Raw genomic sequence first — 14,294 nt, forward strand, 5'->3', positions numbered from 1 at the left:
TACTCACGGCAAGTGACAGGGACAGTCTCTGGGTAGAAGGACAGCAGGCAGGTGGCTGGTGAGCGCTCCCAGGTGAGCGGGCGAGAGTCTTTGGACAGGCAGGTGGTCACGGCAAGTGACGGCAAAGCCTCCAGGTAGGCTAGCAGGCAGGTAGCAGGTGAGCGCTCCCAGGTGAGCGGGCAAGAGTCTCTGGACGGGCAGGTGGTCACGGCAAGTGACGGCAGAGCCTCCAGGTAGGCTAGCAGACAGGTAGCAGGTGAGCGCTCCCAGGTGAGCAGGCAAGAGTCTCTGGACAGGCAGGTGGTCATGGCAAGTGACGGCAGAGCCTCCAGGTAGGCTAGCAGACAGGTAGCAGGTGAGCGCTCCCAGGTGAGCAGGCAAGAGTCTCTGGACAGGCAGGTGGTCACGGCAAGTGACGGCGGAGCCTCCAGGTTGGCTAGCAGGCAGGTAGCAGATGAGCGCTCCCAGGTGAGCGGGCAGGCTGGTCCATAGACAGACTGACAGGTGTCGGAAGGCAGACCGTCGGACCGCAGGCTTGCAAGCAGGTAAACGGATATCAGGCAGGTATCAAGCAGGAATCTGGCAGGTGACTGGCAGGTAACAGGCAGGAATCTGGCAGGTGACTGGTAGGTAACAGGCAGGAATCTGGCAGGTGACTGGCAGGTAACTGGCAACGGGACCTGAGGGCTGAAGCAGAGTGAAGGCTTTGCAACAACATTGCTCGGGCACCTCCATTTTGGAGGAGGTGCCTTATATATGGTGAGGTCCTCCGGCCATTGGCCGGGGACTCCTTAGGACGGCGCGCGCGGCCCCTTTAAGAGAGGGGGAGCGCGCGCGCGTGCGCCCTAAGCACCGTGGCCGGGAAGCAGCGCGCGCTGCCAGCAGAGCGGGAGGAGGACGCCGGGCACGGAGTGGAGAGGTGAGGGGAACAGCATCCCTGCCTAGCAGGAGGCAGGGACGCCGACGCTACAGCATTGACCTGGTCTCTAATCTGAGTTGCTGTTAACCTGCGATTTCTGAGGCTGGTGACTCGGATAAACTTATTCTCAGAAGCAGAGGTGACTCTTGGTCTTCCTTTCCTGGGGCGGTCCTCATGTGAGCCAGTTTCTTTGTAGCGCTTGATGGTTTTTGCAACTGCACTTGGGGACTCATTCAAAGTTTGCCCAATTTTTCGGACTGACTGACCTTCATTTTTTAAAATAATGATGGCCACTCATTTTTCTTTACTTGGCTGCTTTTTTCTTGCCACAATACAAATTCTAACAGTCTTTTCAGTAGGACTTTCAGCTGTGTATCCACCTGACATCTGCACAACACAACTGATGGTCCAAACCCCATTTATACGCCAAGAAATCCCACTTATTAAACCTGACAGGGCACACCTGTGAAGTGAAAACCATTTCCGGTGACTACCTCTTGAAGCTCATCAAGAGAATGCCAAGAGTGTGCAAAGCAGTCATCAAAGCAAAAGGTGGCTACTTTGAAGAACCTAGAATATAAGACATATTTTAAGTTGTTTCGCACTTTTTTGTTAAGTATATAATTCCACATGTGTTAATTCATAGTTTTGATGCCTTCAGTGTGAATATACAATTTTCAAAGTCATGAAAATACAGAAAAATCTTTAAATGAGAAGGTGTGTCCAAACTTTTGGTCTGTACTGTATGTATACTTAATAAAAGGTTTCATGGGTTTTAATATGGTATTCATGGTTATCTGACTGAGGATATGTGTTTAGGATTTAATTACAATCTATCTGGCAGAATGGAGTTTCCCAGATTCAGACTGAGGCTGGCGTCACACAGCCGTATTTTCTCTCGTGCGAGAGAATCGGGCCGATTATGCTAATGATGTTTGGCTCGAGCTCTGTAAGAGTTTGATCCGAGTGTCACCTTAATGTGATCCGATTCTCTCGCAAGAGATATACTGTGCAGAAATCAGGGGGTTTTCCTTGTGCTGCTGGTGGAATCCCACCAATGGACTCGGGATATGAAGAAGATTAAAATGTTGTATTTATTTAGCGGTTACAATTAGTCCTGAGCGAATATGTTTGAAATCAAATCTCAAATGTTAAGTTCGACATGAATGTGGCACATTCGGATTCGTGATCGGAAAGGCGAGCAAAATTTTTTAAATTCGAGAAAATCAGTAACATTCGGCGAATTTACGTGGTTACGTGATTGCGGGGCAATTACTGTGTTTTGCTACCATAGTACTTGCGTATGATGAGCGGAGAGATATGACAGATGAGTGGGGGGGCTGGTGAAAGCTCAAAACAGGTCAGATCAGCGGCGCTCTGCTTTTTTTTTTTCCTTCCTGTAGGCGGTAACTTTAAGTCAGGAAAGCACGGCTAGCCAATCAGAGTGCAGGAAGCATCCACAGTGTCCCAGACACAAGGGCTTCTGCAATCGGCTGCTGAAATCACATGTCCTCTCCATGTAAAAACCGGCCATGATCCCTCAGCGCCATTTTATGCATGTCACTGAAGGAGATAGACGCTGCTCTGTGTGCTCTGTCCTGTGTAATGAGAGATATTAGCTAGATGGATGGGCACTTCTGTGGAATTCAGATAGTGTAGATAAGTCCTGTGCTGTGTACCTGTTCAATCAGCCTTGCAGCCTTTTTTTTGTTTTTGTACAATTACTGAGATTCTCACAGAAAGAGCAGGGTCTATGGCTCAGAACAGTGCAGTGCATCGGTGGTGCGGTCTGTGCTCCATGCAGACCTTCAATCTATTTTTGCACTTGCTAATGTTTTAAAGCAAGCAAGCAAGCCCTTGTAGGCCACTTTTTGTTTTTGTGGGGTTGAAATTCACCTATCTGCAGAGCTTGTCAATGCAGCGCTTCTGAGTGCAGAGCACAAAAACCTTTTTTTTTCATTTGCTAATATGATAGTGCAAGCTGTGTTAGCCTAGTTTGTCATTTTTTGGTGGACGAACTTCAGCTTTATGCACAGTAAAACAAATATATTTTTTTCTGTTGCTAGCCACAGTCCACCAAAGATTTTTTTGTGTCACAGACGTGTTACACTTTGCTATAAGCCACCTAGTGCTTTTAGTGGCGATGATATTCAACTGTATTCAGAGCTTGTGCAGAGTCAAAAAAAATCTTTTTTTGCTGTTGCTAACATTATACAGCAGCCTAGATCTGAGTTTGAAATATTTTGGAGAATATCTCCTATGTTATACAGGCGTCATCCACAGTTAAAAAATACTTTGTTCAATTCCTAACGTTATACAGCAGGGACATCTCAGTTTGAAATAGTTTGGAGAATATCTCCTGTGTTATACAGGCCTCATCCACAGTAAAAAAAATACTTTGGTTCCCAACGTGATACAGCAGGTGGTAATGTTAGTGAAAGCACTAGTGAACCAACACAGTCATGTCCTATCCAAAGACAACTGACAACTTCTGTTACTGGACAGGCTTTTCCACTCCCTTTCTTTGGCAGCCGCACAGCAATACGCCTTGTTGATAAGGGCCAGAAAGAGCAGGCATTCCAGTGGATGGCAAACGCTGCTTCAAGTGGCCTCTCCTCTTCTTCCTCCACCTCAACATCACACACAGTACAGTCCACAGAGGTGGCACCCCAACTACTCTTGCTTCCCCTCGTGTCACAACTGTCCAAGCACCCAAATGACTGTAGTGAACAACAGATGGGCGAGTCTGTAGAACTGTTCACCCATTCTATACCATGGGCATCAGAAGTGTACTCCAAACATTCACAGAGTCAAGAAGAGGAGGAAATCATCTGCACCGATGCCCAAATTTTTTTTACGTTGGATTTGGGGCAGGACGGAGTAGCATCCGAGCAAGTTCCTGACCCTCATCACCAGACGTTAACCACAGGGGAGGGAGATGATCCTGATGAGTCTCAGATACCTGAGGCTCATGCGCAGTGTACTGTACTGTGCTGTCAAGCAACAAGAGGAGAAGGGTCACTCTGAGGGTGAAGAATGGGATAACATATTGGATGGTGACGAGGTTGAAGATTCTACTTGGTGAAAACCCAGAGTCACGCAGCCGAGTAGGTTATCTGAGGAGGTTGAGGAGGAAGACTAGGAGGTTACCTTCCACCCTACGGTGCTAACACGGAGTGATGCAAGCTCGAGGAGCACCGCATCCTTAGCCACAACTGTCTGCAGCTCGCAGGAGCGGCAAGGTTGCCTAGCCTGGGCCTTTTTTGAGACCACAAAGGATGAGCCAACTCACGTTATATGCACACTTTGCAATAAAAAACTCAGTAAAGGAAAAAAGTGCAATAATTTGACTACTACATGCATGAACCATCACATGCGCACATAACATGCGTTATGCTGGGAATCTCACTGCGCTAAAATGCGGACCAGCAGACCTCAACAACCATCAGTTGTCCCATCAACTGTATCCGCTGCTTCTTCCTCCTCCTTTGTTACCATGCCAAGTATTGGCACGCAGGTATCCTACCGCAAAACGTCTGCTTCTCTACCTGCTCCAGTCAGGCTGAGTGAGAGCCCGTCAGCTGTAACGGAAGTGAACATGCCTGCTGTGTTTGCTTCACTGAGCACACTACACGTCTCTCAATCTACCGTAACATCTGCACCTCACTCACAGTCCAGCAGTTTGTCCGTTTCACCGTACTCCGCCCTCTCTCAGCACCGCAGCCAGCCCTCGGTCCCGCAGTTGTGGTCACGTAAAAGATTGTTTCATCCTACACATGACAAAGCTAAGAGGTTGAGCTCCACCATCTCAAATTTGTTGGCCACAGAAATGCTGCCTTTCCGCCTGGTAGATACAGATGGTTTCCGAAAACTGATGGCTGTCGCAGTCCCCCAGTATCGGTTGCCCAGTTGCCATTACTTCGTTATGAAAGCTGTGCCTGTGCTACACCAGCATGTCGCAGACAGCATCACCCATTCCTTGACTGAATCTATATCTGCTAGAGTGCATTTCAACACAGACTTCTTGACGAGTAAGCATGGCTAAGGTCGTTACATCTCGCTGACTGGGCACTGGGTGACTCTGGTGGCTGTGGGGACAGGCGGGGAAGGTGCTGCTCCACAAATCTTGGAATCCCCAAGGCTTGCAGAACAAACCTCTGTATTTCACACTTCCTCCACTGCTTAGGTGTCCTCCACCTTCTCTGGGGTCTCCACCTGTGCAATCAACCTCTGCCTTAACGAGACACACGTTCTAACAGTGCAGAGCGAATTCACACCGCCTCTGTACTGCGCAGTCAAGGCTCACCGCAATCAGGCAGTCTTCAAATTAATATGCCTTGGAGATCGCCGTCATACAGCTGAAGCGTTGTGGACAGCTCTCCAGGCTCAGTTTCAGCAATGGCTGTCTCTGCTGAGCCTGGAGCAAAGGAAGTCCGTGTGCGATAACGGTGCAAAATTGTTGGCGGCCCTACACCGAGGTCAACTCACACACGTGGCTTGTATGGCTTACGTCCTCAACCTGGTGGTACAGAGATTTCTCCGCCCCTATCCTGGCCTGGATGAGCTGCTTCAAAAAGTACGGAAGCTGTATGCTCACTTCCGCCGATTGCATCCCTCATCTCATTGACTTGCATCGATAGGGTCTTTCTCCATGCCAGTTAACAGGTTGATGTGCGATGTGCCGATGCGGTGGAATTCCATTCTGCACATGTTGCAGCAACTGTGGCAGCAGCAACAAGCCCTGACACAGTATGTCATGTTGTATAGCCTAAGCCAACGCAGTACGGACATGGGGCATATCGCGTTTACGGAGTGGGAACAGATTAAGGACCTGTTCATCCTTCTGCACAGTTTTGAAATTGCTACTAAACTAGTTAGCGCTGACAATGCTGCCATCAGCATCACTATTTCATCTACATGCTGGAGAAGACTTTGAACAGCGTGTGGCAGGAGGTGGTTGTCCCAGAAGAAGAGGAGGATGTGGAAGGGATAAGAATGTCTCAAAGTTCCAGACTGTTGTCACACAGGCGGATGCAGTGGCTTCCTGCGATTGAGGAGGTTTGGTGATACCAGACATACTGTTAGTGAAGGTGCAAGAGCGGAGGAACAAATGGAGGAGGAAGAGGTGATGGGCGAGCAACAGTCAGAAAACTAAGAGGATAATCATCCCCTCTTTGTTGAACATGGTTGGCAGGAGAGGACGGAGGAAACATGCACCGGTGTTACGCACGCAACAATAGAGTCTGGCTTTGGACCATTTGGAAGAGCCCGACATATGAGTGCCTTCTTGCTGCACTTTCTGCAACATGATCCCCGTATAGTTAGGACTCAAAATAATGCTGACTACTGGGTTGCCACTCTTTTACATCCACGTTATAAGAGTATATTTTGCCAGATGCTTCCCGCCCTGGAAAGGAACGCTAATATTGGAGTATTGAAACAAGCTTTTAAGCAACTTCAATAGAGCTTTTCCCCAAGATAGGAGTGAGACACACAGTGTGCATCACAGCTATAGTCTTTCAACCTCCGACACGTCAGTTTGTCAACGCCAAAACATTAGCAGCAGCAGAAGGGAAAGGGGCAGAAGCAATTTCTGTGAGTCCTTTCACACCTTTTTTAGACTAGCTCGTGCACCAGCACAACAGAGTACAAGTCTGACACGTGAAGAACTACTGGAGAGGATGGTGGAGGACTGTCTAGAGCTCAAAACGAATACCATCAGTGAGGATTTTGACCCTTTTACATTTTGGTCTTCAAAAATGGATGAATGGCCTGTGCTCGCCTGTCACGCCTTGGAGGTTTTATCATGCCCAGCATCCAGCGTTTTCTCAGAACGTGTGTTCAGCACTGCTGGTGGTGTCCTGATGGATAAGCGCACCCAGCTGTCCCATGAAAGTGTTGACCACCTAACTTTCATGAAGATGAACAAGTCATGGCTCTCAAAGGACTTTTGCACGCCAATTGCAGACTTTACAGAGTAGGCAATGTTGTCGTTTTTAGTGTGCTGCATTGATCTTGCGGAATTGCAGTCTGTGATATGGCTTGTGTGCCTGCTCTTGCTGCGGCTGCAGATTTTAGGCCCTAATTTTTGGAAATGTGGGGAATCCTGATTGTGTCTCCATTTATTGAGCGGGCTGTAGTGGAAGAGGTGTCGATCCCCATTATACTACTTATACTCTAGTGAAATTGATGCCACTTTGGGGATTTTAGGCCCAAATGTTTTCAAATGGGAACAGTCCTGATTGGGTCTCCATCTACTGTGTTGGCTGTAGGGGAAGAAGTGTCATTCCTAATTGTACAATTTCTACTGTACTGAAATTGATGCAACATTGTTGATGTCTGCTAGTAATTTTTGGAAATGTGGGGAATTCTGATTGAGTCTCCATCTATTGGGCTGGCTGTACACACAGTAACATGTCCCCATGCACCTCACTCACAGTCCAACAGTTTGTCCGTTTCACCGTACTCCGCCCTCTCTCTCCCGCATTTGTGGTCACGTAAAAAACTGTTTCCTCCCACACATGACAAAGCTAAGAGGTGGAAATCTACCATCTCCAATCTGTTGGCCACGGAAATGCTGGTGTCAGGGCCTAATTTTTTGATTTGTGAACACTCCTGTATGGCTGCTTTTTCACTGAGGAGTTAACCGGAGAACCTGAAGGAAACCCCTGCAAACAGGATATACAAACTACTTGCAGATGTTGTCCTCTATCATCATAAAGAAGTTAGCTCGTTGTCTAGGAGACTGACCACCGCTGCTGTCTACCTTGTGAACATTGTGTTGAAGCTTGCAAGGTGTCATGGGTTTACCGTGACAGAGAGGAGACAGAAGACCGCAGCATCTGATTCCTCCCACTCCTGCAGTCATTAAAAGGAAGCCTTACACCTTCATATTAATCAGTGCAGGGGTTAATCTGCTCAGTTGTGAGCTCCTGGAAGCTTAACGGGATTTAGTCTCTCTACAGATTTGTCCCATGCATCTCCCCTACTGTGATAATGCTGTACCCCAACACATCTAGACTTTCGCCTACCATGGAAACCTTGAAAAGGAAGCTGAAGACCCACTTCTTGTGAAAAGCATACAATCTGCAGTAACCCTCACTCCAGCATACCGTTGCTTTACATACCTTGCTGTACCCTGACCTACTGTATCCTCACCCATCCCTTGTAGATTGTTTGTGCGCCCTGGTGGGCAGGGTCCTCTCTCCTTTTGTACCAGTCGGTGACCCCTTTTGACATGTAACGCGCCATAGAATAAATGTCGCTGTAATAGTAATAATAATTATAGTACTTGTACTCTAATTTGATGCGTTTTGGTAGCTTTTGGGACGGTTTTAAAGTGTTGCGTATGCGTTTCCCCCCCCCCCATTGAATCCTATGGCGTTCGGTAACGTTCGACGTTAAATCGTTGAATAGCGCAAATTTGGCTATTGTAATCCGAATCGAATATTGAAACGTTCGCTCATCTCTAGTTACAATGCTCAGGTGGGTGGTTCCCCATTTTTAAGTGTTGGTGTCTTTTCCTCAGTATTTAAACCCCCTTTCCCTGTTATACTGATTGTGCTATGTAGTTTGTTTTTGAAAAAGAGCTAAATGTGAGCACCCTGCTTTTGGAAAACTTGGAGGTCATTATTTGAACTCTAGTTTCTATGGAAACCATCGGTTATCTATAATCACGTTGCAGGGGTGCCGAATGCCGATAGGATGAAAGAAGGAACCCTCTCACGCTCACACCCTTTGAAATTCCGCAATTGCCATTGATTTAGAATGTTATGCAGGCAGGTAAAGTGCTGGCATAGGCATTGGCTGTTACAGCAGGAGCTCCGTTATCAGTTAAGCTGAGCCACCATTGGTGATTGAGCCGACATAGCTCTTGTACCCACATAATCATCTGGATGGACTCATCAATTTTTGGAAACTCACTGCAATATAGGATGTACCTGCACATCCACTGTTGGGAAAAAGGTAAGCATATAGATATTTTGGAAAGGAATCCCAATTGAAAACACCTTTCTATCCATCGGAAAAGAAAACTCAAGAAGACTCTTGCCGTTCTTTAGGATGCCAGTGGTAAATAGCTATTGCTGTATCAAAATGGGAGGGTGTTTTGAAAAAAAATACAAAATTAAATAATCTGCCAGGCCAAAATGAGTCACTTCCTTCAGCGTTTAGCCACCTCCCAGAAAGTGCAGTATGTGTGTATATATATATATATATGTGTATATATATATGTGTATATATATATATATATATATATATATATATATATATATATATATATATACATATATACTGTATGTACAGTGCAGTAATGGTACATTTTCCTACGGCGAGCCAATCAGCATGGAGTAACAGAGGTAACTTTGGCAGCATTGGGGAAAGGGCTGATGGGCCCAGGGAAATACTTTGCACAAGGGCCCTCTGCAGTCTTGTCTCCACCTCTGAACTAATCTGCTTATGTTTTCAGCGTGCACTTTCAATTCACCATTTCTGCATATTCATAATACTGATCACTAATGTATTTAGAAGTCAGTGGTAATTTGTCATTCTTTCCAGTACTAACTATATATATCTTTTCTTCATAGATATTGTAGAATGTGATGATGAAGAGTACTGCACAGGAGCAGGAAGATTGTGTATTAATGAAATTGGTAGCTTTAAATGTGTTTGTCAGCCGGGGTACACAGAAGACAATGACAGCTGTGTCGGTAAGAAATGGATTGATTTTACAGGATCCAAAGACATTGGGGCATATTTATAAATGGTGTCTAATTCTAAAACAACGCAAACTAAGACAATTGATGGTGGTTTAAGGACATGTATAGACGCTTATGAAGTGCACAGAACAAGCAGTAAGAGCTCATTCAATAAGCACAATATGTACACAGGATGATGAGCAGCATAGAACAATAATTTTTAACCCTTTCACCATCTTGTGATTTCCCATTTTTGCGCTTTCGTTTTTTGCACCCCTTCTTCCCAGACCCATAGCTTTTTTATTTTTCTGTCAATATAGCCATATGAGAGCTTGTTTTTTGCGTGACGAGATGTACTTTTGAATGACACCTTTGATTTTAGCATATATTGTACTGGAAAACAGGAAATAAATTCCAAATGTGGTGATATTGCAAAAAAACGGCAATTTCATAATTGCTTTTTGGGTTTTTTATTTACCATGTTCATTAAAATCTAAAACTGACCTGGCAATATGATTCCACAGGTCAATATGAGTACACAGATAACATGTATAGGTTCTTTTTTATTTACCGGTAAGTGGTGAAAAAAAATCCCAAATTTGTAAGAAAAAAAAGTTGTCATTTTCCAACACTCGCAGCGTCTTCATTTTTCGGGATCTGGGGCTGGGTGAGGGCTTATTGAAGCTGTGATCATCCAATCGCCTATACTATACATAGCAAAAATCATGATCTCCTATGAACGCCAGCCATGGGCCGGCATTCATACATAATGCCAGGTTTTAGCCTCAAGTTTTTAATTTTTATAAGGGCTAATAGGAAAAAATGGACCACACAGTTTGTTGTGCAAATTCTCCTGAATGCACCAATACCCTACATATAGTCAGAAAACAACTTTTCAGGTACAGCTTGGAATGGAAGGAGCACCATATTATAGTGCAGATTTTGCTGTTATGGTTAGCAAGTGCTATGACACATCGGTATATCTTTTGAGATGCCATAACAGCCGAGCCCCTCCAAAAGTAACCCCATTTTATAAACTACATCTCTCAATGAATTCATCTAAGTGTGTAGTGATCATATCGACCCCACAGGTATGTTACAGAATTTTATATTATTGGGCGGTGAAGAAAAAATAATTATATTTAACCACAAAAATCTGTCTTAGCCCCAAATTTTCTAATTACACACAGGGAAATGGGTAAAAATGGCACCAAAATTTGTCACACAATTACTAATGAATTTACCCCATATGTGGCTGTACTGTACTGCTTAGCCACATGATCATACTTGGGATAGAAAGAAAGCTATTTGACTCTGAGAACAAATTTTAATAGAATAGTTTGTGGACTCCATATACAGAGCCCTCAAGTGCCAGAAGAGTAGGATGCTCCCTCAAGTGACCTCATTTTGTAAATTACACCCCTCAGGGAATTTATTTACAAGCGGAGTGACGTTTTTTACTTCATGAGTGTTTTCCAGAAACAAGCAACAATGGATGCTGCTGAGTGACAATTGCAAATCTGCCATTGTAGTGCCCACCCATTGTAGTGCCTGTACACTGTAGTGCTAAGTACATTGTAGTGCCCATCCATTGTGCACATCTCGTGCTTCTGGAGACACGCACCACGTAAATTAAGTGAGCTTTCATTGCTACAGAAATGGCAAGAATGTGGATGCTAAATGTGGTTTAGGCACACTGTGGGTCACAGAAGGGAGGGGGTATTTGGATTTCAGAGCGTAAATTTTACTGAATTTCTTTTTGATGGGGATCCATAATGCTTTTCCAGAGTCTTTGTGCTACCAGTAACATGGAAGCACCTATATTTCCATTGACAGATGATGGACCAAAGTGGGGACTATTTTTTTTGTGGATTGAGTTGAAGCTTTTATTTGGAATGTTTTGCATAAAATTTTGGGTCACATTTAACTTGTGCTCTACGCTGACCACTTACATCAGGGTTTCCATGTAAATCTCTGAATGACGTGATTCAGATGAAGCCCCCAAGGTATCCATTTTGGCATGTTCTAACAGGCCACCATAGCTGGCATACCCAGAGGTCATTTTGTGACCTCAGGTTGCTATGACTACCATCGGCAGCCCTTGATTAAGTTTCTGGTGTGCATATTGTTGTGTGAGAGGGAGGCACCTGTCTCTCCTAGCCTTCTATATGCTGTGATCTCTATTGATTGCTGCATATAGAGGGTTAAACACCCTTGGGAATGTGCGGCCACTGCCCCTGACTGTGTCAGCCAGAGCTTGGCTATCACTTAAGCCAAACTCCTGGCATGAGCTCCTGTGCCTGCATAATCGCCAGGAAGTACTGGTATGTCTGTTTGCGGGAACACACTGCAAAATAAGATGTACCGGTATGTTTAATGTCATACAGCCTATAAATATTGATAGAAAAGTACCCATTGTAATTAATGCAATATCGATAATTAATTCATTTTAGATATCAATGAGTGCTCTAGTCCTGCATTGAATAATTGCTCAGAAAATGCCATATGCTCCAATGTGGCTGGATCTTTTCATTGCCAATGCTTGACATACTACACAGGAGATGGTGTTTACTGTACAGGTAAATGACATAGTTTTATTTTCAAGTTATTTTTGTGTACATTTATTTTATTTTAATTAAAAAAATGATTCATTTAATATCATTTTATATATTAGATTAAAACAATTTTAAGTAATTCTGAACTAAAAAGGAATGAGTTTTACAGAAATGGTTTGCCTAATGCTATAACAATATAATAATCATTTATAAATGTTTTTATAGTTGTTGATCTGTGCAAGTTATATACAACATATTGTGAATATAATTGCTTCAATTTCCTCGGTGGACATTTTTGATTTGTAATGACGGCTACAAGGTGAAAGAACAGAACAGCTTCAATTGTACAGTTTATTTTAGCCATTGATATATATTTATGTCCCCTCAAATTGGCTTTTCAATACTGTGCGTTGCAATAGTGTGTAAGGCATTTTGTAGAAGATCGCTCAGGGACAGCTGAGGTCATGTGAGTTACTTCCATATTATGTAAAGGGAATTACTCCGCCCATGTGTTGCTGTTCCTTGGACAGTGTGTGGCATTAAAATGCAAAAGCATTACTGCCGTAGTAAAATATTTCAAGAAACCAAAGTGCTAAACTACACCTATGGCATCTTTAATTTTTAGGATTGTGAGGATCCCATTAGTCAGATCCTTACTGATCAAGAAATAATGGCATATATTAGAGATTTACCTTGACTTATTTTAGCATAGAAGCCTCTTGATTTCTAAGGTTTCCAGAGCACAGTGAAGAGATAAATTACTAGGTGATTTTTAATGAATGTGTTTCTTGTATTAAAGAGGACCTTTTAGCAAAGTTTTCATGTTGAACTGGACACACAATGCAATATAGGCTGCAGAGAGGAATAAAAAAAAATTTTTTATTTCATTTATTTTTTTTATTTTATTCTCTCCATTGTAGAGATATTTGCAACCAATGTATTTGGCACCCAATGAGTTAACTTTTTTTGAATCCCAGTGGGCATTATCAGATGTTTTTCAGTGTGGGCATTTAATTCTTCCTGTATAAGTTGCCCAATAATAAGCAAGCAGTAACACAGCAGATAAAGAACATGCCCTTCCCAATGTCTTAGCTTTCTCAGTGGTGAGATGTAATGATAAAGCTCTAATCTGGTCTAAACTCCTGCATAATTCTAAAATGTAGAGAGATTAGAGCACAGATAAGGTCCCTGTGGAGGAAGGGGAAGTGTAGCTGACTTTAGCTGTGTCACATTACAAACTGCTCAATCAGCTCTTCCTCTTTCATAGCAATGTCCCTGTGGAAGAATGGGCAGTGCAGGTGAGCTTATCTGCTTCAAATTACAAGCCCTTCTATCAGCTCTCCCACTGTCATACCACTATCGGCTCTGCCCCTCTCCCCACACTACCTGTCCAGAGCTGTGTTAGTAATCATACTCATATTTGTTGTTCCCAAAGATTGACTCAGGCAGTGTAGGGGGAGGGCAGTGAATTATGTGTTTCTTTTTTACTATACTTAAGTACATGTATCAATGGCAATAACAGAAGGCTATTCCTTTTCATTTCTTCCAATATTCTGTTACAACCATGATTTTATTTTTTATGGAAAATATTAAAATAAAAAATAAGAAATGTTCATGTAAGTATTTTTGAATGTTATCATTATTAAATGCATTTTTCTCACTGCAGCCATTTCCCTTTTTCCATATGGAACAAGTACAAGTGATACCAACTACCACCAAAGATCAATAGACTTTACCTCTCCAGTTTTCCAGCCAAATATTGGTTTTCCTTTTGCAAACAGTTTAAGAAACTTTGTCTATGTAAGTATAAAAGGCTGTTATCAATGCTTTATCTCCGTCAATAGATGTGAGAAACTAACCTTAAACTGTTTGTTTTTTATAGTACACAGACAATGGTCTGATTGTGTTCCCAAGATCCAGAAACAGCATATTTTCTTATACTAACCCACCAGTCAATGGATTTAGTGAAAAATATGATTTGGCCACCATTGCTGCATTTTGGAGTGATGCAGACTTGTCTAAAGGTGTGGGAACTACTTACTACCAGGTAAGTTTATGATACTGGTTGATTGGTGATGGGAAGTGAAGAGTCTAATCCACATAGTGTAATCAATATTTAATAAT

The 14,294-nt window shown here is 43.5% G+C and overlaps 1 protein-coding gene across 1 annotated transcript in view; it reads left to right on the plus strand.

Moving 5' to 3' along the window:
- Positions 1-14,294, plus strand: part of LOC141259356 (uncharacterized) — a 751,467-nt gene that overhangs the window by 380,590 nt on the left and 356,583 nt on the right. The window contains exons 32-35 of the mRNA XM_073675220.1: positions 9,505-9,627; positions 12,069-12,194; positions 13,837-13,970; positions 14,053-14,217. Of these exons, the coding sequence (XP_073531321.1) occupies positions 9,505-9,627; positions 12,069-12,194; positions 13,837-13,970; positions 14,053-14,217 (548 nt within the window). The remainder of the gene's footprint in view (positions 1-9,504; positions 9,628-12,068; positions 12,195-13,836; positions 13,971-14,052; positions 14,218-14,294) is intronic.

Source organism: Phyllobates terribilis, unplaced genomic scaffold (assembly GCF_046119375.1).
Source record: "Phyllobates terribilis strain yellow unplaced genomic scaffold, ASM4611937v1 Scaffold_3__8_contigs__length_932513732, whole genome shotgun sequence".
NCBI lineage: Eukaryota > Metazoa > Chordata > Amphibia > Anura > Dendrobatidae > Phyllobates > Phyllobates terribilis.